The sequence below is a fragment of the Ornithodoros turicata genome, chromosome 7, assembly GCF_037126465.1.
Source record: "Ornithodoros turicata isolate Travis chromosome 7, ASM3712646v1, whole genome shotgun sequence".
Classification (NCBI taxonomy): Eukaryota; Metazoa; Arthropoda; class Arachnida; order Ixodida; family Argasidae; genus Ornithodoros; species Ornithodoros turicata.
In genome coordinates, this window is record NC_088207.1 from 50716080 (window position 1) to 50741459 (window position 25380).

The 25380-nt window shown below is 45.0% G+C and overlaps 3 protein-coding genes across 4 annotated transcripts in view; 1 reads left to right on the forward strand and 2 right to left on the reverse strand.

The window, feature by feature from the left end:
* Positions 1-8635, reverse strand: part of LOC135401456 (fasciculation and elongation protein zeta-2-like) — a 29300-nt gene extending 20665 nt beyond the window's left edge. Inside the window, exons 1-3 of one of the 2 annotated variants that reach the window (XM_064633873.1) lie at positions 8518-8635; positions 3005-3042; positions 1971-2351 (exon numbers count right to left, since the gene is read on the reverse strand). In XM_064633873.1, coding sequence (XP_064489943.1) covers positions 1971-2296 — 326 coding nt within the window. In that variant the 5' untranslated portion in view covers positions 2297-2351; positions 3005-3042; positions 8518-8635. Of the gene's footprint in view, positions 1-1970; positions 2352-3004; positions 3043-3224; positions 3305-8517 lie in introns of those variants that run through there. The other variant, XM_064633872.1, reaches the window with a different exon arrangement.
* Positions 8636-10521: 1886 nt separating this feature from the next.
* LOC135401458 (CB1 cannabinoid receptor-interacting protein 1-like) lies at positions 10522-15297 on the forward strand. The gene is made up of 4 exons (XM_064633874.1): positions 10522-10704; positions 11926-12023; positions 12142-12286; positions 13194-15297. The coding sequence occupies exons 1-4, from the start codon at positions 10627-10629 to the stop codon at positions 13356-13358; spliced, it is 486 nt and encodes a 161-aa protein (XP_064489944.1). The 5' UTR covers positions 10522-10626; the 3' UTR covers positions 13359-15297.
* Positions 15298-15640: 343 nt separating this feature from the next.
* LOC135401454 (uncharacterized) overlaps positions 15641-25380 on the reverse strand; it is a 102276-nt gene continuing 92536 nt past the window's right edge. Inside the window, exon 4 of the mRNA XM_064633870.1 lies at positions 15641-19842. Within this exon, the coding sequence (XP_064489940.1) occupies positions 18485-19842 (1358 nt within the window). The 3' untranslated portion in view covers positions 15641-18484. The remainder of the gene's footprint in view (positions 19843-25380) is intronic.

Consider the following 25380-nt stretch of genomic DNA (forward strand, 5'->3'; position numbering starts at 1 on the left):
GCCTTGAACATACTCGTGAAACTAAAGAACATTGATAAGACACATACCGTCCATCCCTATTGCACTCGACTTTCAGTACATTGTGCTGCCTGGTATGAACGTCCGTTTATCATTTGTCCAGCCGTTCTTCTTTTGATAACGCATTTTTTATGACACTTCTGTCAGCAGCGACTGAATCTACCCTTACGAACCTTGACATTTGACTGTCGTAAATTTTGATTCGCCAAAAATGCTCGGAGCTCCAAATGAAAAATATTTCCGCTTAGCAACTTTATCGATTCCGCTCAACCGGGTGTACCGCCTGACAACAGGACAGCACGAGTGATCACGCGTCACACAGAAGCCCCATCAGAAACTGCGCTGTCTGTAACTGTACTGAAACAGTACTGTCAATAGCCAAGAAGGAGTGGTCGGGAATTCTTTTCACGACGTGAAAAGAAATGGCGTGGCTTCAGTGTCATAACAGTTTAAAAAGCGATTTAAACGTCGGTGTCAGTGAACCGTGCCCTCACTTTCTGGCAAGTGTCACACACAGCCGACGACAAAAATTAAAAATAAAAGTGGAAACAAGCGAAAGGGAGCTCCTAGACAGTCACGCGTGCACACCTGCGACACAGGCTATTGCACCATTCCAAAATTAAGACAAACAGAAACAAGGGAGTCTACGCCAAGATGAAAAAAGCAAGAACGAAGTCTCCCCCTCTCCCAGCACGACACCACTACCACCACCGCTATAAATAAAGTACCCACTTATAAAGTGATACAAACGACTCCTTGTTTATAAGTAGGTCAATTCACAGGTTCTTAAGATTGCCTTCCATCCCAAAGGGCAGCTGGGGGAACCCGTCCTTGTGCAGAGCGTAGCAGACGACACGCATTGCTGGCGTTACCCATCACCGTCATCCCTGCCAAAGATAGACTGTCGTCTGCTCCGACCCGCTGACGTACGTCGAGAGCAGTTTCACATCGCTTGCAATGTTGATTGGAACTTCCTTTCATTTGACACTTTCTTTTCACACAAAGGGACAGCATAAACCACACCACCGCTAGCCCTTTTGCAAAATACCAAAGTGAATGCTCGCGTACGTATATCGGCGCCTCCGAATACCAAAATAATCACTCCGCTTGATGGAGGTTAATGCTTTGGTAGCGGTAACGACTTGAACGGGTAAAGACCTTGGGGAGGATTCCCCGCGCCCACGGCGTTGCGTCAGAAGCAAGGGGATGCCACTTAATCTGCTCTCATTTATGACAGCACGTACTATGAATCATAGTTGGAGACATTGAACGCAAAAATGTGTCCCGAGGGCATGCAAAAATGAAAGGACTTGTGTGCATGCGAAACATTTTAATGGGTTCCACATTCAGGAAAGACAACAGGCTTTCACACATGCAGAAAAAAAGCTATTACAATACGTAACCGTCGTTACCTGTCAACTACATGAGTACTCTAATACATCAAACGCGGGAAATTACATGGGAACTACTCAAACCGAGAAAGCGAAACGAGAATAAAGTACACAATAAACAAAAAAGGGGATAGTGAGAGGCTGCGTAGGCGCCTCCCCCGAAAGACATCAGAGATCGAAAAGAAAAGCGGAAAAAGAACAAGAAAAATTGTCGTCTCAATGGCCTAGAAAACACGATTGCAGACGACAAAGGTCTCGTTTGGGTCGAGAAGAAACAGAAGACGCCAACACAACGTCAGAAACTGATTATGTAAGTGTTACTTTGATAGAGAAGGCGGATCGGGTTACAGGCAAATCGTTCACACATGCGACTAACTCGGGGGAAAAGGCTCGTAGCCAAGCATACCAGACATTGCGAACATACAAAACACTTTCAGACGAGACAGGGGTATGATAAGATGCAAAAAACTGCAAGCCATTTCACTACTACGGGATGTAAACAAAAGGGATACACATCGATTCGGTCACAGCGGAATTGCGTATGAAAAGCGGCATACTCACTGGCACTCGCTCATAATTTCTTCTTGCGTCCGAATCTGGACCGGCGCGAGCTTTTCGACATTTTCGTCGTAATCGCAGAAACACTTCGTGATCTTGTCATCGAACGTATTGACTAGGTCCTCCAAGGAGTTCGAAAACGTCTCACTAAAATTATCCACGAACGAATTGTCGTTGGTCAACACGTCGGGCGGGCTGGGCTGGGTCAGACAGTCTTTGTTCGAGTTTTCCAGATCTTCGGACGTTTGAAAATCACTGAAATCGGACCAGTCTTCAGTCTTCGCCAGGGGAGCTTCTACCTTGAGCTCCGCCATCTTGACATCTCTCATGGTGGTCTCGTTGTATCGCGCCGAGGGCGGCTTCTCCCGAGATGCAGCAGACTGGCTGGAGGAAGAGAGGAGGGAGAGTGCAGGCGGAGAATCAGTTTCGGTTTCGATGTCGGGCGCTCGGAGTAATTCTTGCGCGGTGTATTGCTGCGACTATGGCGCACAATGTATTGCCTGATATATATGTCACAGCTACGACAAGTCTTTCTGCGGGAAGTGACAGACCAATAACAACACACGCCAATTCACAGAAACAATAGCTGGGATGTACACACTGACCGATGGGGTGTCTTTCTCCATAGAAACAGAAGTGCGTAAACCATTATATGTCGGAAAAGAAAAAAAAAAAAATCCTGAACTTTGCGTTAGCGACATTGGGCGTATGTTTCCGATTGATATCCTATCGTTATAGCTGTGTGGTCAGGATGTTTGATAACGTATCATCAGGGGTGGCTTGTCATTCTCCTTCAGCACTTGCTTGCAAATAATCGAGCACTATCTTAAAACGCTCATCTTCTACTTAAGAAAGCCGGTGACCATAGCTTCCACAAGCACTGTGGCTATACCTGCAGATTCATCATTGTGTACAAAAAGCTTACTGTGATTGAGCTTAAGTAAAAAAAATGCGAAAAGTCACAATACTGCGTGAGTACTAGCATTCAGAATATGATAAGTGACTAGGTAATGATCAGATCTAGACTCGATACTTACCTCTTTTTCTTGAACTGAAGAAGCTTTGACTTACGGTCCTATAACAGTAAAGTTCCCTTTTAAGAAAGGTGTCCAAGAGCATGACCCGCAAAGCACTATGAAACACTTTGTTCCGCGTAAACAAATACTTGACATGTAAAACAAAATAGACACCAACAATCAAACAACCAACATTCCACCGTTTAAAATGCGCAAAATAAGAACACGCTTTGCAGCTCACCATGCCTGGCATTTTTTTTTCACTAAACCGAGCTTTTCTCAATCTACTGAATCAAAAACTTTTATCTCCCCACAGGAAAGGCAGCTTCTTCCTCAGCTGGCACCCTTTAAGAAACAATTACTGTCCCAGCCACTGCACCTGCCATGGCATGGAGAGAGAAGGACTGACCCATTACGTGAACTGGAGAGGGTTAGTTTTATGTCACGTGGTACCCTCTTACGTAGAGCGCCAGCAAGATGATTGGTCGGAGCTTTGCGGTAAATATGAGAAGACACGGGTAGTGCTCTCACGCTTTTCGTGCTTTACGCGAGATTCGTGCGCTTTTGTGTAAACAGAAACGCTTCATTTTGGCCTTGAGTGGCCGTGGTGCTGTAACGTCAGAGACAAAGCGTTGCCACGCCTAGACGTCGTTTGTTTCAATTCGATACGCCAATCAGGTGCGCACAAAATGGGAAAGAGCATGTATAATACAATGAAAGAAAGGAGTACACTTTTCATTATGTGCGTAGAAATTATGCAAATTTCGCGGAAACGCGCGGTTGCGGACACAGGCGTACGCCCATCCTAAATATAGAGTGAGACCTCTTTTGTACGACTCTTTTGTTTCTCAGTGTTGAATCATGTAGGGTGGAACAGCGCAGGAAAAATTGCCCGCTTTCGCTACAAGCTGGTGCTTTCGGTAAGAATTCGATATCCGAGCGCAATATCAAGTGATGTATGATCCTGCAATTTGGCACAGAAAAAGAACTCAATAAAGCGCCTATTTAGTAAACATAAAAACCGTACTTGAAGATTTCAAAATGAAAAAGAGAGGCGAGCAAAAGTTACAGCCGAACGCACGTTCCTCGAAGTTGCATAGCTTCCGCGTGAACCGAAGGCCTACATCTCTTACATGTACTCTTATTTCCAATTCCTGTTCTACATGCAGCTACACGCCCTCCCATATCAAAATACATTTCCCGACTTCCTTTTTGTTTTTTAGCTGAAAACATTACTCACTACATTTTGTGTACGTGTTTGAACGGCACACTCGAGCTTCACCCACGCGTTCCGTTATCGACTTGCACGCCGTTGGGATTGGAATTTCATGCGTTTCGCAACAGCGGATTTTTACTCGCAGTTCCAAGAGCTTAAATTTGCAACGACTAGAGAGACTTTTGAACTTTTCAAGTGTGCAGTCACTGCGCACGGCATATGGAACACTGTCGACGTCTTTAGGCATCAAGGGGGGCCTCTCGATGTGGCATTGGCATATACCTCACACATCCCAACCCTTATTCCTGACAAGCTTTCTGCTGGTACACCAACTTTTCTGACAATACAGTGTACGTATCAGAGATGGGGAAGTACTCGAAAAAGGGAACTCTTTACCTGTTAAGTTACTGTGCAAGTGTAACTATAAGTTACTAACGAAGTTACACGTAATGAAAATGAACTTGAAGTTCCTAAGCTACTTTAGAAAAGTAACAAGTTACTTTCAAGTTCCTTGCTACCCAGTATATACTTTTCAGTTCTTGACCTTTTTTATAGTTCGCGGATCTTGATTTCATAATGCGCGATGCAAGACGTTTCAAAATAGTTTTGATATACAAAAGCTATATCAATATCTGATAAGATGAAAGAAGCCTACATTTATGTACTTCTTTAAGGAGGGATTTGATGATTTTGATCTCGTAATAAGGTTCTTAAACGGAGCACAAAGCAAGTTTATGTTCTATGAGTTGGCCTCCATACACGCATGTCGTAGAACCGCGTTTTAACCCTATTATACACAATGGCCTCTGTCATTATAAATACGCTGCTCGTCGTTAAGATGAGCGACACCTGAGCTTCCTAACGCACGCCCAAAACAGAATTTGTAACGTTCACCGCGTAACAACAAGGGAGTCAGACGCGACCGTATCGCCGGCGTGCAAGTTGTTCTCGTCTCATGTCACTAGGGAAGAAGGACGCAGTTCGCCATGTTTGTAGACGAGAATCGAACACGAGGAACTTGGTACTTTCTCCAGGTTACTTTCACAAAGTTACTTCAAGAATGAAGGAGTTCCTCAAGAAGTTACTGGAGCTCAAAAGCAACGAGTTAAGTTAGAAGTTACCGAAAAAAAAAAGTAGCTTACTTGCAGTAACGAGTTGCTCGTAACGAGTTACCCCCAACACTGGTTCGTATAAAGTGTATTCACACGAGCGACATTCTCCCAGAAGCGGGAGATGAGAAAAGTGCCATGCCTTTATGCTATCACGTGAGCGCCACCGCTCAACGTCGTGTCTTCACGTATGCTGCTAACCGTGGGGAATATATCCTGCTACAACAGCCACAAGATATTCCGTAGCAGACGACACGAAAACACGCTGACGGTATCGTCTGCGAAGTGTCGTCTGCTAAGAGCGCAGAACCCCACTCCCGATATTCTCACCGTGTGAATGCTCAACATAACACGGGACGTAACTTCGGCTATGTAAGGAGTGTTTTCGCTTTCTCTTCCACTAGAATATTCCGTGAGGATGTCGCTAGTGTGAATACACAGATACAGTCAAACTCCTTTACAACGAAACTCAGGGGACAGCAAAAAAAAATTCGCAGTAAAGGTATTTTCGTTAAAAAGGATGTCCATTATTGGACCTATAGGCTCCAGTGGGACCACAAAAAAAAAAAAAAATTGCTGTAGTGGTATTTTCGTTAAAAAGGTGTTCGCTATAAAGGAGTTTGACTGTATACACACTAGCCTTGTTCCGCGTGAGGCGTTCATTGTCTGTGCATTGATCTACTTCCCCTTGTAAACCCATGCATTGACCTTAAGCGACCACTCCATCACTTCTATGCCACGATCTGGGCTCTATATACGACGTCTCCTGCACCTGCACCTTGTAAAGAGCAGCCGTGCCAACAAATCACGTTTCGTCGATTACGCTTTCTGCATGCATGTACTCCGTTCATTACTTCCACGACTACATTGTCGTCACGATGCCCAGGAAGTCGTACAACAGCCACGCACTCTGTACTCAGTGGACAAAGCTGTTAGTTATATCTAAGTACTTTAAAGGGATCACGTTATTTCACTCGTAGAATACACAAATACACTTTTTGACGAGATAAGTTAAATGTTGAACATGATGGCTTTCATCATAAGGTGAGATGCGTATATACTCTCAGAAAAAAAAATAAAGAAAAGGAGTAACCGAATTATTAATTACAGCTTCTAGTCCCCCAGGTTTTAATTAGCCTCATTTTAGTCCCTGACCCTCAAAATTTACTTCGCAGCATTGTCCCACACCGCCATCATCATCATCATCATCATCATCATCAACACCACCGCCAGCAGCACTATCCCGAAACCCTGCAGAAACTTTCGTGCATTAGGTCCTGAAGGGCACTATTTGACATTTATTGTGACAATTGTGACAATGCATTTGCCCCCCCCCCCCAAAAAAAAAGACAATGATCACTCTTTCTTTCTTTCTCTCTCTTAGAGTGTACCATCATATCATCGCGCATCATCACGAGTACGTGTCATATCCAGGCATCCGGAAGATTATCATTTTCACGCGATTCTGCGATACTTCGTTTCGCATGCTGACACAACCCCCCCTCCCCCCCCCCCCATATTCAGCCAGCAATCTCAATATTTACAAATTCACCCCAGCCACATATACAGCTGGAGAGGTGCAATTCCAGCGGGTACCGTCTTTCAACACCTTTCCAGCATTAACCGTCTTCTTCTTCTTCAATTATTCAACCGGTGGTCCTAATCCACTCGCCTGAAATTTTTACGATCTACTGCGCCACGGATACGTAACGATGGTTGCCACAGCAACAGGAAAGACGAGATCATTCCTCCTCCTCCTCTCTTGATATGAAAAGAGCTGGTCATTTTATCAGGGAGAGGATGTCCTCCTTCGCGAGAGGTCCATGTATACAGGCAGCAACAAAAGACACTGCCGAGTTTGGGTAGGAAATCCTCGTTCGTGTTATAGCTTTCTGGAGGGGTGGCTGTGCTTGAGTCAGCGAAGCAGTTCGATATGCTCAAAGTCGTATCTCGTCTGGATCAATAGCAGACTAAGGGATTAGTTCCCTGTCTGTCCTGTGGGATACTGCGGTGGAATAAGATGGGTTTTTGGGCCTGTCATGTGGTGTGAGATTTTGTATGACGGTGCTGAGAGTATTGGGACGAACCAGATTTTGATATGTTCTGTACAGATGCGACCGCGTTTTGTTCACTGTATTGATAGTAATTCCTATGAATGTGAGTGCACGTGTTCCTTTTCGTTTTATTTTTATTTTTTTACATTTGGACATACACACCATTACAGGAGTATACAGGGGAAGTGGTTAATTTAGTGCCTAAATTTTGTCCCGTTAGAAAGTTACCACAACGGTCCAGGATAAAAGTGCTTCACTCTAGAATGAGAACTTTCAATCACAAAGTTATCGTGATATCGTTTTATTTTGTGATTTGTTCAAAATTTGAGGCCAATGGCAGTTGTCACAAAAAGGCGTATTCACTTGATTACAGCTAAGTACCCATATTGGTACCCAAATCAGAACCGACAACTGTGACATTCGGCACAATGGTTAGCGTAGAGCGTATTACGCAGTAAAGTTCTGTTCCTGAGTTTGGATTGCGACAACACTGTTGCACCGAAGTTAGATGTCCTCCTCTGTGTTGCTCAGAAACATCATTTTCTTAGTTATGGACCATGCTCTATGATTACAGCTATAAGTACCCAGCCAGGTACCCATAGCACCTCGCAGGTGACGGCTGTCTCTCCCTTGCAACTCTCAAACCGACGTTGCAAACACTGTATTCATTGTCAAATTGCGTAGCTAACGTTAGCCCGTGTCTTCAATCGGAGGCTCTGGCGGCGCACCGTCACTGCAAAGTGGCTTCACCGCAGTGTTAGGGTTACTGCAGTGAAGAGACATTACCGTTTCCTCCTTTGTCTTCAGCGCGTGCACGTCGACAACAAAACCTTTTAGAGCGATATGTGTCGGTCGTTTTAAACAATATTCGTATGCGACCACGCCCATCTGATTTCCTGCTAACCCCTCTCAAACTCACATAAAAATGTAGTTCTCTCCCGCACAGCATCCTGATAGACTTACCACACATCGCTCAATCCATTCTGACATTGTTACATCATATGACCCACCCCAAAGTAATCTTCAAGGTCAACAAACCTGCTCCTTCCTTTCGTCCTCCCTAAAATAATTTGTCGTCTGCTTCGACGGAGAAGCTGATCGCGGAATCGTCGTTCGAAGGGCGGAACGAATTCGAATAGTACTGCACTTCCTTACCTTGTTAGGGGTCCAGCTTTACCGCACTCGATGCACAGGTAGAATGAACCGCGAAAGAAATTCGGATTTCAAGCCAGGTGTATGGGGGGAACAGACAGACTGGCTGTCGCCATTTCTTCCCGATCGATCGTAGTGTCTGGCCGTGCCGCCAGGGCGGTGCTTCGTGCATTAGCGGCGCGGCAGCTTCACTCTGCAGCACAGCAGGGGTCGATTAGATGACAGGCCTCAGTTTTGATAAGAGCTGGCAAACAGAGCCCCTGGTAATACTGACGTTATATGGGCGCGTGGCACACGCGCATGGAGATAAGCAAAATTAACAGTGGCGCGGATGAGAGAGGGGGAAAATGAGGCAACAATGACAGCGCGGTATTATGGCGACGAAACGAGCAAAGTAAATATAAGTCATAGTTGCTACTGCACATTTCTACACACACGACGCTCTTTCGAAAACACAGCGCTGCCGGATAATGTGAAAAAAATTTCATAAATTATTGCATACATTCAGCCACGCAGACATCTCTCCCTCTATGTGTAATTTAATGCAATGTCTTCTGGTCTAAACTCGCGGCCGTATTTATGCAACCACTCACCACCACGACCAGCAATGTTGTTAACATCGTATCGATATACACGCAGTTTTCCACGTGAACTTACATTTGTTGCCCCTTATTAGTGATCATTATTTTCTCTTTTATCGTAATTATACTCGTTGTTATTTTTATTCAGGTGCACAGCGTGTCCCGCTTAATAGCGAACATAATTGTGTTAAATAAATAGCCCCCGATCTCCACCGAGATACGTAAGCGCCATTGTTAGCTGGCATGGAATGATATAGGTATCACATGAACCTCCGAACAATCCTATCGGCGGGGCGTGCTTCACTCGTATTCGTCTACTCTTCGAGCAAGCAGAGTAAAGGACTGCAGTGAGACAAATAATTACCCCCGACACTCTTAGCACTTCACCAAATAGCACGTTAAGTGCTAACCATTGCACAGAATAATCACTCCGTGGGAAGCGCGTGGGTGGCGTACGCCCCTTTTGTGACACTTAACGTAACCGCATAGGTGTCACAAAAGGGCGTACGCCTCCGGTTTGAACGAATCGGGGCTGCGAACGATGTCATCCGGGACGATGGGAGGCGAGGAGAGTGTTACGCAGTGAAGTTCCGTTACAGTGTAGATATATCACGTGGTGGTGATGACACCAGTAAACATCTGTGTCCCCCATTCATCTGTGCAACACAGGACGTTCATACGCACGCAACTGTACGTAACACGGTATATGGCTTACGTGTGAGATGGCATTGAATTGCTTCATTAGTTTTAACACATTGCTACGTTTTGTCATTCTTCCTTTGTTATAAAAATAGAAGATGTTCTTTTTTTTTTTTTTTGCATGGCAATCGGCATTGCGATTGGCAATTGGCGTGGCACACACAGGACCCCACTTATTTGTATCATATTGTGAAAACTATAAAGCAACATTCTTTTTCTGTTACTTTTTCTTTTTTTTTTTCACCAGTAAATGCTGGAGAGAATGCTAAACAAGCAAGGACGATTGACGTTTTGTCGGTAGGTCACGAATTATACCGTATTCCAAAAAAAAAAAAAAAAAAAATAAAGAAAAGAAAAAAATGTGAGCTCTAACCTCAGCCTACTATACTACTATAATGCTACTATCTCTCTCCTTGTTTTGTCAATAAAGTGCCCTACTGAATGAACCAATACACACGCCGATAATGCCCAATGACAAAGTAAACCAAGAGCTTGCCCGCACCAGACAGACCTCGTTAGCCTAATTTTCAGAACATATAGTAAATGAAATTAACCGCGTTTGCCGCTACCAATTTGCCGGTTCAACGAACGAAAAAGGAACGTCAGCAAAAAAAATCAATTGAAAGACCGCGCTGCGACTTGCGCGGACGGGACAACACTTCACACTGCTGTGGCTAGATGGCAGCACTAGGCCAATTACGAACGAATAAAGTGGTCGAAACTCCGGCAGTGACTGCTGCAAAGGAAGAAAGCGTTGCGAAGCTAGCGGAGGCGGAGCGGCGAAGCCGTGCACAGCGCAGTTATCGGGGGCGTCAAACGCCCAAGGGGGACAATGGGGGATAGTCAGGGGATCAACTTTAAGACCGTTCTCAGCCTGCAACGAGAAGGAAACAGTGAGGTGCACTACAAGGTAGGTGCTCCGACCTTCCCGCTTTCCGCACGTTGAAACTGTCACGCGAACGCACAAACCGCACTGTAAACATTGTGGTAATTTGCGGTCGTGCCAGTCACACGTATACTGTTTTCCATTCTTCACGCCTCCAATCTCCAGAATTCGTTATTGTTTCGAGGTCTTACGTGAACTTAGCTGAAGTTTAGTGTGACGTTAAGGGATGGAAATGAAAGAACTTGTGGTGTGGGTAGGTCTATAGAAGCCAAAGTCGTTTCTTGAACAAGTCATGTGCCTTGCGGCGCCCTGGCGACTTTCTCGCGTTTGCACGGCAATGATTTCATATTTCCGAAGTCAGATCCCACGATTAGATAAACTGGCGCAGGAAGCGTGTGGCTTTCTATCTGCGGAAATCGCAAATCGATATCGTCTGGGGCAGTATGACTCGGCGTGATACGCCCACATCACGCGTTAGTAGAGTTTGATACTGCACCGACGAGTTTGAAGTCCGCGATGACGGCACGGTGTAGAATTTCAATTTCCCGCCTTGCTGTTGCTATGAGCAAACTAATGACGCGACATTGCAGCCGAAAAAAAGTATGCGTAATGTTTGATATGAATCGGATGTCTTCGTCCTCGATGCCCCATGCCAGCTGGCGCCCAACTGAGAGATTGATTTCAATGCAGACCGTTCGAGTGCTTCGGCTTCGGTGCATCGCGTAGTTTTGCGAACGTGCTCCGCGACACGAATTTTTGACGCGCTAAGGAGGCGTGGCTGAAATCTCACGCGCCGCGTTTTTCGCCTGTTTCTATCAAATAAGGATAATTAATAAAAAACAGAATGGAACATGATCGTGACACGCTGCAATGTTTTACCCGTACCGACTCCTGTGCAAGTTAACAGCATTATGACTCTCTGTGATTAGTATTGAGTTGGTGCTGGTGTTGCGCTTTTAAACTCCTTGCCTATCCTTTTTAGTAAAATTACATCTCCCAGCAGCACTGTTAGTTGCACTGGGTGGGCACTTTATAAGTGCATTTACTTGTTCTTTTTTTCTTCTTCTTTTTTGTGTGTGGATATTCTCTGTGACTGTGCATTAACATAGCAGGTTTCTTTTGTTTTTCCCTTGGCAGTCTTTCAACAAAGTAAACAACTTTTGGCAACCAACATGCCTTTCATATGCGGCATTATTTTAAAAAAAGAAAATCAATACAGTCACAATGCTATATCTTATCTTTCAGAGTGATGGAACAAGGTTTGGATCTGAGAGCACCATAAAGCTAAATGTTGAGACACCATACCTCCTGACAGTATGTTTCCGGCCAGCTCAGCTTTTAGAGTAAGCACTGCAATGTCATTCAATATTGCTAAAAAAAAGTGTTATCTGTATTCCACAAAAATATTGAAAAATGTGTGTGAATTGATATGTGAAGAAAACGATGTACCTTTTCCCCCAGTAACATAACCCTGCTGGGTACCCGTTACACACCCAAAGAGAAATCGAGAGACCATTCATCTTCAACGTACTGCATCTCATGGTCAAGCCTTGGAGTACCTGTGACCAAGCACGGAAAGCGTGACAAGATTCCTCTGGTTCTTGAGGTAAGCCCTTTAACTATCTCAGGCAAGCCATTTTTCTGCAAGGTGTTTAAGCTTTGGCATTGTGAAGCAGGGTAGCACAGACACACTTGCGAATGTTCCGAGGTAGTCTGCTTAGAGATTGTTCTTAAGTGCCAAAAGATATTGCGTGCATGAGAAGTACTCTCTCAAATGCAGTGTTATGGTATGTAGTATGTTTAAGTGTGCTATTATACACCAGACTTTCAGGCTTGTCCTGTATATTTCTTTGAACAGGCTATTAAAACCATTCAACAGCGTACCAATGTCTGTTTCGTTCTAGCATAGTGCAATACATCGATAAGCATAGCGAACCATTGTCATATAGACATATTTTCCTTCATATATCCAGTGCAATTGCCAGAAAATTTACCGAAATGGGCCAATCTTGTTTCGTTAACAGAAACTTTCTATCGGCAGAAAACAAAACCCTTTGTGAGATATTCCTCATATTTGAGAAGAACTATCGTATCAAACAGTAAGATTTGTGCAGCATAATTTATCATTGTCAGAACCAAATTAATCAAAACCCCCATGGAGGGTCGTTATGACTTCCATGTCACAAATATTGTTAACGTGGGGCGTCTTTGAAGGCACTAGGTCTAGTGGTCATGAGCACTAACAGGATCTTTTCGACATGGTTTTATTACTTTTTCATAAGTTTTAGTTAGTGCTTGTTATTAGTTTGTTGGACACAACCAGCTAGGACGACACAGACAGACAGATTTAACAAGGACAGGTGTGTCAACCATCCTTGTCAGATTTCGCTGAAGCCGAAACTCGACTGAAAAATCACTTTCCATACGAGTTATCAGAAATTCCTTTCAAATTTGGAAAGAACAGTGTGTCTTCACATGTGATCACACCTAATACCGTGCTTCCAAAAATCCAGATCCGAAACATTGGCGAGCTGTTGGTCAACCTGCAAGCCAAGTTCTACAAGCAAGAGGACACAGAGCATGCAACGTGGGGAACTGCTTTACATTTCATTGACCTGGACTGCATAGTCAGCGCATCGTCAGGAAACGTCATCATCAACAAGGAAAGCTTCCGATAGCGGAACTTGTTGCTCGTCGACAATACGTATACTTTCATCCATTGCTGCTCATCTGGGCAGGTGTTTGTGACAGCCAGCCAGTCATGTCATTCTTTTATCTCTGCCATATCTCTTTTGAATTTTTTTTTTAAAGTCCAATCAAAACAACTTTCTCACATATGTCCTTTAGGGTTGGGATTGGGAAAGTTAATTGTGCGATGAAATCGATGTTAATCGTGAAGACCTGCAGGATGTGAACTTTCTCTAATGGTACAATGTTTTTTTTTTTTTTAGCCGACTCTCTTGACATGTTGTTTTGCTTGTGGGTACGTTTCCGGTTCGACTTATTTAAAATGTACTGAGGTGCCTCTGTATTTGCACTGCCATTCAAACACTTAAAAGGAGGTTGGTGTCCTCCAAAATGCATGAATGGTGCAATTTTTGTTGCACATTTTGTCCAAGATAACATTTTAAGTGTATATTTCTTCACGGATCGTTTAGCTTTTAACTTGCCATTTTTAAATTTTTAGCGCACCTGTTATGGATTTTATCTTGGGTGGTAGTGACAAGCACAGTGACATGGCAGTGATGTTGCTATGCAAGATGATTTTTCATGTACGTTAACCCATGTTTACCTTACTTACTAGTCACCACATATGAAGGCAACTTAATTGATTAATATATTGTTTGACCAAGAGGCTTGCACAGTTTACAGCCACTGATGCTTACAGCAGAGGAGTTCCTAGGAGCTGTAGGTCCCAGTATTAATTCCACATCTCGTAACATTGTCCTAGTTTTGATAGTATGTCTATTTTTAATTTAGCGTCTACTGTATTTACTGTTATGCAAGATGGTCCATTTGTTGCAGTTTGCTCGATGCCCTTTGATTACATCTAGACCTGCAAGGTACTGAAGCCAGTCATGGCAGACTCGACTAAAAAGTGCACATTTTACCTCATTTGAACCTCGTTTTACCTCATGTATCAGTCTAGTCTCATGTAGGCCACATGACATGTTCTGAGTTGGGTTATTTTGTGCCAAATTATTTACAAGATTAATTATTTACTGATTTTATGAGTAGTGTGGTCTGTCTCTTCTTTTTTTTCCCCTTGTTTCGCATAGATGTATGTTTCTCATGATGTGCATGCACTCCATAACACATGCAAAGATTTGGCAGCTATAAATACTGTTTGTTAAATCTCATCTTAAGATTCTCTCATCCAAATTTTTCGTTGTTGGATCGAATGCCACATTAATCTACGAAGGACCTACTGAATCTGCATGTACGGATAAAGCCGGTTTCCGATAGCTTCGAGCCATTTTTAATAATTGGAATGTACATTTATTCTCTCTAGAAAGCTTTTTTTTCTTGTATGATAGTGTTGTCAATTGAGCCTCTATAATTGATGGAAATTGGCGGGGTAACTTTGTTTCATGGAAATGTCTTTGGGCTTGACATCGTATCTGTGATAGTATCACCCCGTTTTTGTAATCAGCCATTTACAATGCTTAGATACTGGTATACAAAAATTGATAATGTACCTGTACAGGATGTTGACGTTTACAAGTTTAGCATAGTTTGGACTCTGTGTATGACATATATAAACATCGAAACTGATAGTGAGCGTGGATCGTGTTGGGAATGGAATAATGCACGCGTGGGTTTTGTTGTTACTGTGATTGAAGCCAGTGCACAGAATCTATTAATCATGTTTTAATGTAATCTGGATCCAAGGTTTTACTGTCATCTGCTCCTTGGGTTTGGACCAAGTTTTATCTGATCTGATCTGATTTACTTAGCACATTCACTCTGTAGTTGCAATCAAGGAATTAGTTGTCTGGTTAATCATTGCTTTAGTCCTTTTAGTCCTTTTAGTTTTATCAGCCTGTTCATGAAGCAATACAAGTTATAGATGTTGTTAACTTTGGATTGCATAATAAATATTAATGTCTAGCTTTAGAGAGGCTTCATCCTTTGCATGCACTCCACTTGATTGGTTTTCCAAGAGACAGACATGCACAAAGCAGGTTTGTGGCACAGCTGGTTGTAGCAAAATTCTGAGACATTGAGTCAGGAGCAGATGGTCGCTAGCTGCTATGTGCATGCAGACATATCAGATGCACAGGTTTAATGTGTTTCCACTTCATTAATCTATTGTAAGAAAAATTTCCTCTTGTCAAGGGGAATATGTTCTCATGTCATTTTTGTGTTTCATTTCACCCTTTTCCCTATGTTGTTCATTAGATGATTTTGCATAAATGAATTTTTATGCTCTAGAGCAAATCACAACAGCAACTCCTAATCAAGCCAACAATTCCTTTATGACCCTATTGCAAAGACAACAGTACTCATGAACTTCTAGTCAAAAAACACTTTATGTAAGGTATATCTCTCTACCAAAGACATATATGCAAAGACATATTTGTTATCAAATATTTAATCCAATGAAATTGTCATGTTCAATAATGTTGTCTCAGAAGTAGTTCTATTATAAAGTCAATCTGCAAAATGCATGCACTTTTGTGGTCTGATATGTTCTAGAAAAGATATGTTCCCATTGAAGAGATTACAACAATATTTGCAAATATCATCAGATAGAGAAATCGCTACACAATCGGTTTGTCATTTCCAACAATAAAGTTGGTGGTAAATTGGCTTTCGAGGAAGGTCATTTAAAAATTGTCTTCAAAATCTGATAATGAAGACAAATATTTGCATGGAAATGCCACACTGGAGCTAGGAATTGTGAATTTGCACCAGAGTAGTGCTCTTCCGATGGGCTAATGCCATGCAACACCAGTACATGGTGCACTACCTGTTTCCAACTTGCTAGAAACAGGTTCAAAGGCAAACCCCAGCCACATTCTTGCATACAGGAAACAACCAACTATACGTATGCATTATGTGCCCTTCTGCAGTGAATGATTGCCCATCACGTTTCGCTGCCTTTTGCAATTTTTGCCAAGTGGTAGTATAATACCGTATATACTCGCTTAATTAACTTTTTTGTCCCTAAAATCATAACGCCGTAGTTAGGGTGAACTGGAACAAAACGCTCGAGGAGCTACGGTCTTGTCGGTGCCTCGGAATCAACAGGCATTTCCTCGCCACTGCTCGAATCACGATCTTTCCATGCGGGATTGGTAAAACGGCATATACAGGGTGCTCCAACCAACCATGAATGAAATTCATAGCAAATAACGTAGGCAACGGAGAGACATGCTGTCAAGTGATGTTTTTCTGCCAGGAACATTTGCCACATATTGGTACCATTTTTGTTTCATTTCAATTGGTGGAAATTTATTTTCTTGAATTGAACTCCGAAATTTTCCAAGTCAACCAAAAGTTTTCTTTGCGGAAATGGGTTTCTCGTGATCATTTTACTCAGTATAGCACCTGATAAGACGCGTAACGCACGATACTTGTAAAAAAGAAAGTTATTCGATTGGTGCACCCGTTCGCGAATTAGCCCGGGGATTTAACTGAAACACCCTGCGTATGCAGGCAAGCTGCTGGTGGACAAACTCCATGCTATGTAAGCCGGCGCACTGGGCGAACGCAGACGAGTGTCGACAGCACCCCATCAGCTCCCATGACGTCTCCGTGACGTCCTCGCCAGGATGGTCACGCGTCAGCGTCCACTCTCTCAGGAGGAGGAGGAGTGTCGTTGGGAGGAACCCGAGAGGTCTGCCTGCCTGATTAGGCGGCATGTTTCTCGGGAAGGGAAAGGTGGTGGAGAGGAGGAGAGGAAAGGGTGAAGTGGAAGACCGAGCGGAATCCGCTCGGGGGGAGGATAGCTGCGTCCATGGGCCGACTTCAGGGGAACTGTGCCGGCATACGCCTATTACACATCTGAAGGAAACTCAGGAAAAACCCCAGACGGCACAGCCGGCCCGCGGATTCGAACCGCGGACCTCCCAGTCTCCAAGCGCACGCGTTACCGCTGCGCCACCGGAGCTGGTCCCCACTCTCTCACCGTCACCTTGTAGCGGCATCCTACAACCCTACAGTAGGGGCAACGGGCAACCGAATCCTGGCGTAAAGGGAACGCCCTCGTGTCGTCACACTGACGTCGCGCTACGTCTCTCTGCGCGGGAATTTCAAACCGCGTGGATTCCAGTGACTTACAATGTCGGTAATAAATTACACTGCCAAAGTCGGGGAAAAGCGAAGCAAGGATCCGATAAATATAGGAAATGTGGACAGATGCTTGAAGAGCAAACCAGAGCCGTTTACGGAGCCTTTTGGGGATTACCCTTAGGAATCCCTTTTAGGGATTACCGTAGTACCCGAGCTTTTCACAATAATACCGGGAGATACGATGCCACACGCGAGAATGATCCACACGCGAACGTACCAATGGCAGCCGCCTCGCGCCGCTCGCGCCACGCATCGCGATGGTGGACCTCTACCCGACAAACGTCATCATGACGTTGGTAGACAGACCGAAACCAAAACAGATCGGAAGGGGAAAGCGGGGTTCCACGAATGAGCAATTGTTCGCTGAAAGAAAGTAGGACCGAAGTTCGCGTCCCTTTCAGAGATCACCGTAATCCCCTCAAGACCGTGGCTTTCAGGCGCGACCTTGTTCGCCACTAGATTTGAACGTAGTTCAACTCTACCAAACTGGTGGCGCTGTCGAACATTATGACGTGATTTGTTTACAAACGGGTAGTGGTCTATTATGCGAGTAAGTACGGTAGTTTGCTCCGGTTCCGTGTAGAGTCGCACAACAATAAACATTTCGAAAACACTTCACGTGCACGAACAACATCCTACATAAGAACTCTGCAGAACACAGATGTGAAGACATGATGGGAGGTCGTGTGGACCTGAACATGAAACCTGGCCCTACTGCTCGTGCTGTCCCGGAAAACAGTTCTTTCGGTCTTCCTCAGCTTCATCGTTAAACGGGGCTCTGTAGACGTTGATCTTGCCCCTCTTAACGGGTTTGCATGTCTCCGAGTAAACGGTTGCGTCACCCGTCTGGAAGCCAGTCTCCAATGATTGGTGGACGGTGGCGCACTAAGTTGGCACATATATGTCTTCCCATTACAATTCTCCAGTGCTGTTGCAGCAGCCTATCAAACGTAACGGAAATGCTGTTTGGCTGACTTGTCTCCGTGCGATTGTTTCTCTTGGAAGTTTACGCTATAGTGTCTGGAATAGCTGTGTACCGTACAGACGGAGGATCTCGCAATAAAAGGGCATCCTTCGGGAAATGCACGCAATGGCGGATGCACCAGACAGCTCCCACGATCGTGAAGATGGTTATCGATGTTCCGAAGAAGATGATTGAACCGAAGATTCCAGAATTCTGTTGGTGCCATTTTGTTTGCGAAGAATCCATTGGAGAGGGCTCGATCTGGTCGTCTTTCAGCTCCGTAATCCCAATGGCAGTTGGTAAGCGCGGGTTGAACGTTGATGTCGTCGGAGGAAGCGGGGTCGTTGATTGGTTAGACCGAGAAACGACCTGCGTTGTTGGGAAACTCGTGCCTGTTGCACCCGTCGGAAGTGCCGTTGTATTCAGGGGGGCGTGAGTGGGCCGCGAAGTGACGGTACTGTGTGCTGTCGTTGGCGAAGTGGAGTAGGCCACAGTCGTCGAGTTGGGCTTTGGCGTCGTAAGAGTCGAGTTCGCCTTCTTCTTGGTAACCGACTTTAGGCAGTGAAGATAAGACAAAGAATAATTTGAAGTACAAGTTGGATTCGCAAACAGGAGACACGGCGTTTGTCCGTGATTCCAAGCCAACAGAGGACTCCCAAGACTCGATGAGTGGTTACTCCCGTGCCTCGTCCAGCTCTGGGTGACCACGTTGAAGGACCACAACTGAGACTCTGTCGGCAGCTCCCTCCACAGCCAAAGCGCCGTGTCGTTCGACCACGTGTAAGACTTTGATAGAGACGCTGGGTGACCCGCTTTTCCTGCGGGCCAAAGGGACACCAGCTTCCAGTTACCTGGACTGCCCGCAGCAGGCATCTTCCATAAACCCGTCGCATTCTGTACCCGGGATCCGTTCCAGAACTTGTCTACAAGAACGTAGGTGAAGTCACGGACGGCCCACGAAAGAACGTACGACTTCTTAGCCGCGGCGACTGGAAACGCAGAGCCATTCGTGACCGTGACGTTCCCATTGCTATCGATTTTAGAGCGGACGCCAGACGCTAAGCACACCACAGTGACTTCGTCCTCCCCGCACCAGGCAATGTGATGGTCTGTCGCGTCTGTTGCGTCGTGAATCTGGCTCCACATAAATGATTTTAAGTGAAATATGCTGACATGTGTGCCGTTGCTGATGACGACGTGGTGTTTGTTAGCGCATACCACACGCCAAGAGGCAGTCAGCTTGTGCGCGTTAGGGAGGTGGGAGTCCTTCCAGATTCCAGAGGAACCGTTAAATGACAAGAGCCTCGTGCTGCCCAGGACGTGAATGATGTCCTTGTTTGGTCGCCAGCCGGAGAGCGGGATGAGCCGGCAAGGAACAACAGGTTGTAGCCTGGGGTGTTCTGAAAGAAACAGAATTTGTTTTGTACACAACAATCTTGTGCAACGGGCTATAGTTGGCCCCCCTTACTTTCAGGAGATAATTCATGAGCTCCATCAAATTCCCTTTTAACATAGGTTGTACCGAAATAAATGATAAATAAGAATCTCGTTTACCTGCTTAGGGAAGCCTCACAAAACTCAGCGCCCCCTCTTTACACCATTAATTCACCCTTTCGGTGAGCCCAATGGTGATTGGACACAAAACGAGGGGAGGGCACTACACTGTATGTGTTGCATTCGCACCATATCTAGAAATCTGCGGCTTCAGAGAGAGAGAGAGAGAGGGAACGAAAAGAAACTTGTGACCATCTCACTCTCGGAGCTCTTCCCTGCTATACAACCTGAGCTACAGAGCTGGACAAAAGTTTACGGAACGCGCGAGCGGTGTAAAGTAGAAAGTTTTCTCCTCGGAGCGACACCAGAGACACCCTAGCGGAGGGCGGGAGCAGGCGAGTTCACTCGTTCAGGGCGGCGGTGGGCGACTGCGCTGGTTGCGACACCAGGCGGTAGTGTCGGTATCGCTTACATGTGCTCGGCAAGTTGTTTGCGTACTGGCGCTCACCTCTCCCCCTTTCTGAACGAGTGAACTCGCCCGAAATAGTGTGTCGCTGTCGCCGAACAGAAAATACACCGCTCGCACATTCCGTAAACTTTTGTCAAGTACTATACCTGAACATGTTTCCCACACCATTCTTCAGTTGAGTACGTACAACATTACTATGTATGATGTATGTACACATCTGACTGACACACATGTTAACTTGCTACCGTTTCGCTGTGAGGTCGGACTTCTTTAACTTTTAAAAGATCGTAGAGTGCATGGTGTATTACACAAGATATAAGTACATACACCGATGCACTAAAAGAGTTGGACAAGAAGGAAAACGATTGTTCGTTGTACCTCTTAGCTCACATGTACAAACCGCAGCTCACTCGCTGCGTTTCACCTGTGTCAATTTCTTCGATCGCATCGATGGAAACCTTGCCCTTCAAGAGCACAGCATTCCCTTCTTACCTGCTTACGTTTCCCACCCTATACTTTTCCCTTTCCAAGAGCGAGATATCCCTCTGGTGGATTGTGTTTCCTACGATCGATGCGTCTAATTGGCAGAGTTCATAGTACACGGAATAAATTTCCACCACACGGTACTGCATAGCTGATCGTTGACGCATTGTTTGGTCCACTTCGTCTCAATGAACGTCGGCATCGATTTCCGTTTCTTGACTTGGGTTACCCTGTGGTTCGAATCGACAGAAGGGACAGAGCTGGCTAGACTAACTGGTGCTATAACTGGTGCATAACGGATATGGAACAAAAACCGAGAGACGCGCAACGAAGAGACAAACACGACAAAGGTAGCAGAGAACCTTGTCGTGTTTGTCTCTTCGAGCCGCGTCTTCCGGTTTTTGGTCCTTATACGTGGTTCGAATGTTGGAACAGTATGATGACTATTACTTGCATTCGATATCTGTATTCCTTGTACGAGTTATGGTTTTCTCCAGTGCAGAGTTACCTATTTATGCTGATCGGCTTGTTTGTTTGTTTTTCCTTCAAATTTTCCCCTTGGATTTTGGAATGTTGTAGATGTCCTGCGCCCGCTTGCACAAACGCTGGGGAAATTCCTCAGTGATGACCTTAGTAGCTTCGGTAGTGCTTCGGGTACCCGCTACTGCCCTCAACGGTGCTCGTCCGTACAGTACTGGTAAAACTATTGAGGATGACACTGAGGAATTTCCTCAACGTTCGTGCATGCAGACGGTGATGCAGGCATTGGCCTTCGGTGCCTGGCAGCCTTCACATCTCCGAAGCGCAAATAAAATAAACAAATAAACAAAGGGATACCAAGTCCTGTAGGGATGTCTTAGGAGTACCCGTACGAGTTTACCACGTTACGGGAATATTTGCGTTACACTATAAGTACCTCCTGGACGTACCTTGAGCTTGAAGCAGGGCCACAGCCATTCCCAACAAAAAAAAAAAAAAAGAACAAAAAAAAATGACATCACTGGATCTCCTACTATGCATTCCACTGTTTGCTGAACGCATGTCGGATCAATTTAACTGGCAGCGTAATGAAGCAAAAGCGGAGGCCTCGTAAAATACTCTGGCTATCGAAAAAGGACCGCAGAGTCGCGGTATTAATATTACACAGCATCGGACGGTAAACATGTATGGCTTGCCTTTGACAAGACCTTACAACCTGCTGACCTTTTCCAGGAACGAAATTTCCAAGGCTTTATCCCGCAGCAACGTTAACTGGACCCTATCAAAATTCATCACTGCGGACTCATCACTGGGTATCTTGCACACCCATGATATTATCAGCGTATTCACGCAGGAGACCATCGTGAAAAATGACACTGCGCTCCAATAACTGACCGCACGTAGTAACCTTTCCTTTGCGGTTATTCCTGGCCCTTGACTCACAATGAAGCGAAAGAAATATCTCACAAGAAGACTGCGCTCGAGCTCGACAGAAAAGGTCATTCTGTCTAGACAGCTGTTGAGTCAGCAATCGTAATTTCCCGGATATCATGCACAGTCTCAAAGGGAGTTAGGAGATGATTGCCGGCTCTCTCTCTCAATTGCAATATGAATTATCGTCTCTTGGGTGACATTTCACCAATCGCAATTAAATAATGGACCGGGGCTCTGATGTCAAAATACAGAAAATCATTCCGGAGGCACGGGTCTATAGTACGCGCGGGTCGGTGCGTGGACATCTTGGTACGGGGCTATTTCGGTGTCTGTACCTTTTCTGGTACACTAGTACAGTATAATTCAAACGAAGACATTATGATGCCACGTGACATTGCAACTGCTTTGACAACTTTATTGGAACCTGTCGATTTCGCCAAAAGACATTGGAAGGGGGGGGGGGGGAGCTAAGCTTTTTGGTCAACCCGAAAAATGTAAAAAAAAATAAAATGAAAAAAAAAAAACAGGCATCCTAAATTGCATTTAGTGCTTCCCCTTCCTGTTCCTCCCTTAATTTTCACCTTTACCGTTTTCATTGTTACTTTTAACAGATTTTGTTTCACCGGTATTGGTATGTTTTTTTTTTAAATAACATGTATGGAAATGAATTCCTCGACGACCAGCAAATAGCCAATGTTCATAGTTTACGTATTACACTACCCGAGAACCTTCGATATATCCTAACCTCCGTTAACCTCAAACTATCTAATACCGCATCAAATTACATATATCTCAAATGCAGTACTCTCAACGTAGTCTAGCATATCGCAACACCTCTCGACTTTATTTTTCCCCACGAGCACCAAAATGTCCGGGCAGCGAGATGTCCGTCGTGGGGGAGGCACGCGGCAATATGCTTTTCGGCTGCGTACTGAAAGGGGCTGCGAGAGCCCGTCCTAAATTACTCCAAATCAATGTGAAAGACAATTACTGGCATCTGTGTGAATATGCGGCAGTGGTGCTAGTGAAAGAGCTCGCCGTAATTGTCAGCCTTGCAGAGGCGGGCAACTTCTGGACTAACGCTCTAGGGGTGCGTCCTGGGCCGACTTCTAAGGGAACTCTGCCGACATATGTGTGACAGCGTCTGAGGAAAACCCGGGAATACTTCCCAGTCTCGACGTGACATGGCCAGCACGCTGTCAACTGCTATGCATGCTATATCCCACGCGAGCTGGTGACGTGAACCTGTATTCCAAGTTTTACAACAAAGAGCGTAAACAATGGGTCCCGCGAATACCGCAACTCATCCAGTTATGACGTCACTGTTTCCTGCCTTCCCATTTGGGTCGTTCACCACAGTATTCGCTAAGGTTTTAGGTTTGCCTATTCCCCTTTCCCCATTCGCTGCGAGATCGACCTATAGGGGGAGACAGCGTCACCTTTCTAGTGTGGATAACATCCCGATCGATGCTCGGAGTTGGTGGTTCTTTTCCGTAATTCTTGTGTATATTCACCGGAAGATCACGTGTGCCGGGATGGTACGATACCGTTCCGTTTCCCAATGCTCCACCTACCGCACTGAACGCGGAATAAACGTGTAAAAGCAGACGACGCGAGGAAGCTACCCACACTACGGTAGTTCATCGTTTCTCCGCAGCGCGCCGACACCGTTCGATCTCTGAGCGAATAACTCCTCCTCACATAGCTCACGCATTCACGACACATTTATCAATTTCTTTTCACGAACTCATTATACACTTCCACAAAACACGATTTCCTTTCGCGCTCCATAACAAATGGATAAAGAAAACGACTGGCCACGTTCAAAATTGCATTAGCGTTGGATTCTTCCGCACAGCCGCGTAATCTGAGTTCCTTTTTCGGAACCGAGACACGTAATAAGATTTGTTCGTCTTCTTTCCTGCGTTCACACATTTGAGTCTAATGATTCCAGCTGAACCGCGTTATACAGTACGAGGAAAAGAAATGAGAACAATCAAAGTCGACGTACACAGCTACACAGAAGGATGCAACACAGAGACGGTATTAGTAAAGGGAAAGTACAGAAGCTGGTCTGTGTTAGCGGAAGGTGTAAGGTCGTAAAATCATTATTTTACGTTGTTATTGATTGTACCCTTCTATTTTTTTTTCGTAGTTAGGTAAGAAAGAATGAGATAGCAGATGAAATTTAGGAAGAAAGATAGGTATAAGGGGGCGTCAGATAAGAAAAGGTGATGGGCTTTTGAAGCGATCCCCAAGATAAGAAGAAATTTACTTCCAACTTCCGAGTTTCTTGCTCCATGCATTTTCGTTTTTTTCAACTTCAGGGCAGATTGAGTATGGATGTCTTCAACAGAGCTCCATAACGTTTTTTTTTCTTTTTTTACTTCTTTCCCCTCCCTTCACTTTTCGTGCATAGCAGAATATCGACAGCTTGTACAAATGAGGCTTCTGTTGCCTCTATTCATTCCTTTTCGTCGTTTTGTTTTTTCCTTTCCTGCTTTTCAAGGGAGCTAATCTCGAGTTTCATTTCCTTAGTGAACGCATTCGCAAGTGCACTTCCTCCAATCAGATTCCTGCCCATAGGAATGAAGTGGGGCTCGTCCGATGTGTGTCGGGAAATAAAAGTGCCCGTTACTGTGTATTCACAAGAGCGACATTCCCTCAGAAGCGGAAGATGCGAAAAGCGTCATAGCTTTCTGCTGTCATGTGAGCGCGAGCGCTCAACGTCGTGTCTTCACGTATGCACTGCTAACCGCGGGGGAATATCCTGCTACACAGCCACAAGATATTCCGTAGCAGACGACAGGAAAACACGCTGACGGTGTCGTCTGCTAAGCGTCGTCTGCTATGTGCGCGGTACGTCACTTCCGCTATTCCGCACCGTGTGAATGCTCGACATAACACGGGACGGAACTTGGGCTCGTGAGCAGTGTTTTCGCTTTTTCTTCCTGTAGAATACTCCGTGAGGATGTCGCTCGTGTGAATACACGGTTACTGGCAGAATTCTGCTTCTTGTTACTGCGATTACATCATGGCTGAAGATTTCTGTGTTTTTTGGTACACTCTAAGGGGGGGG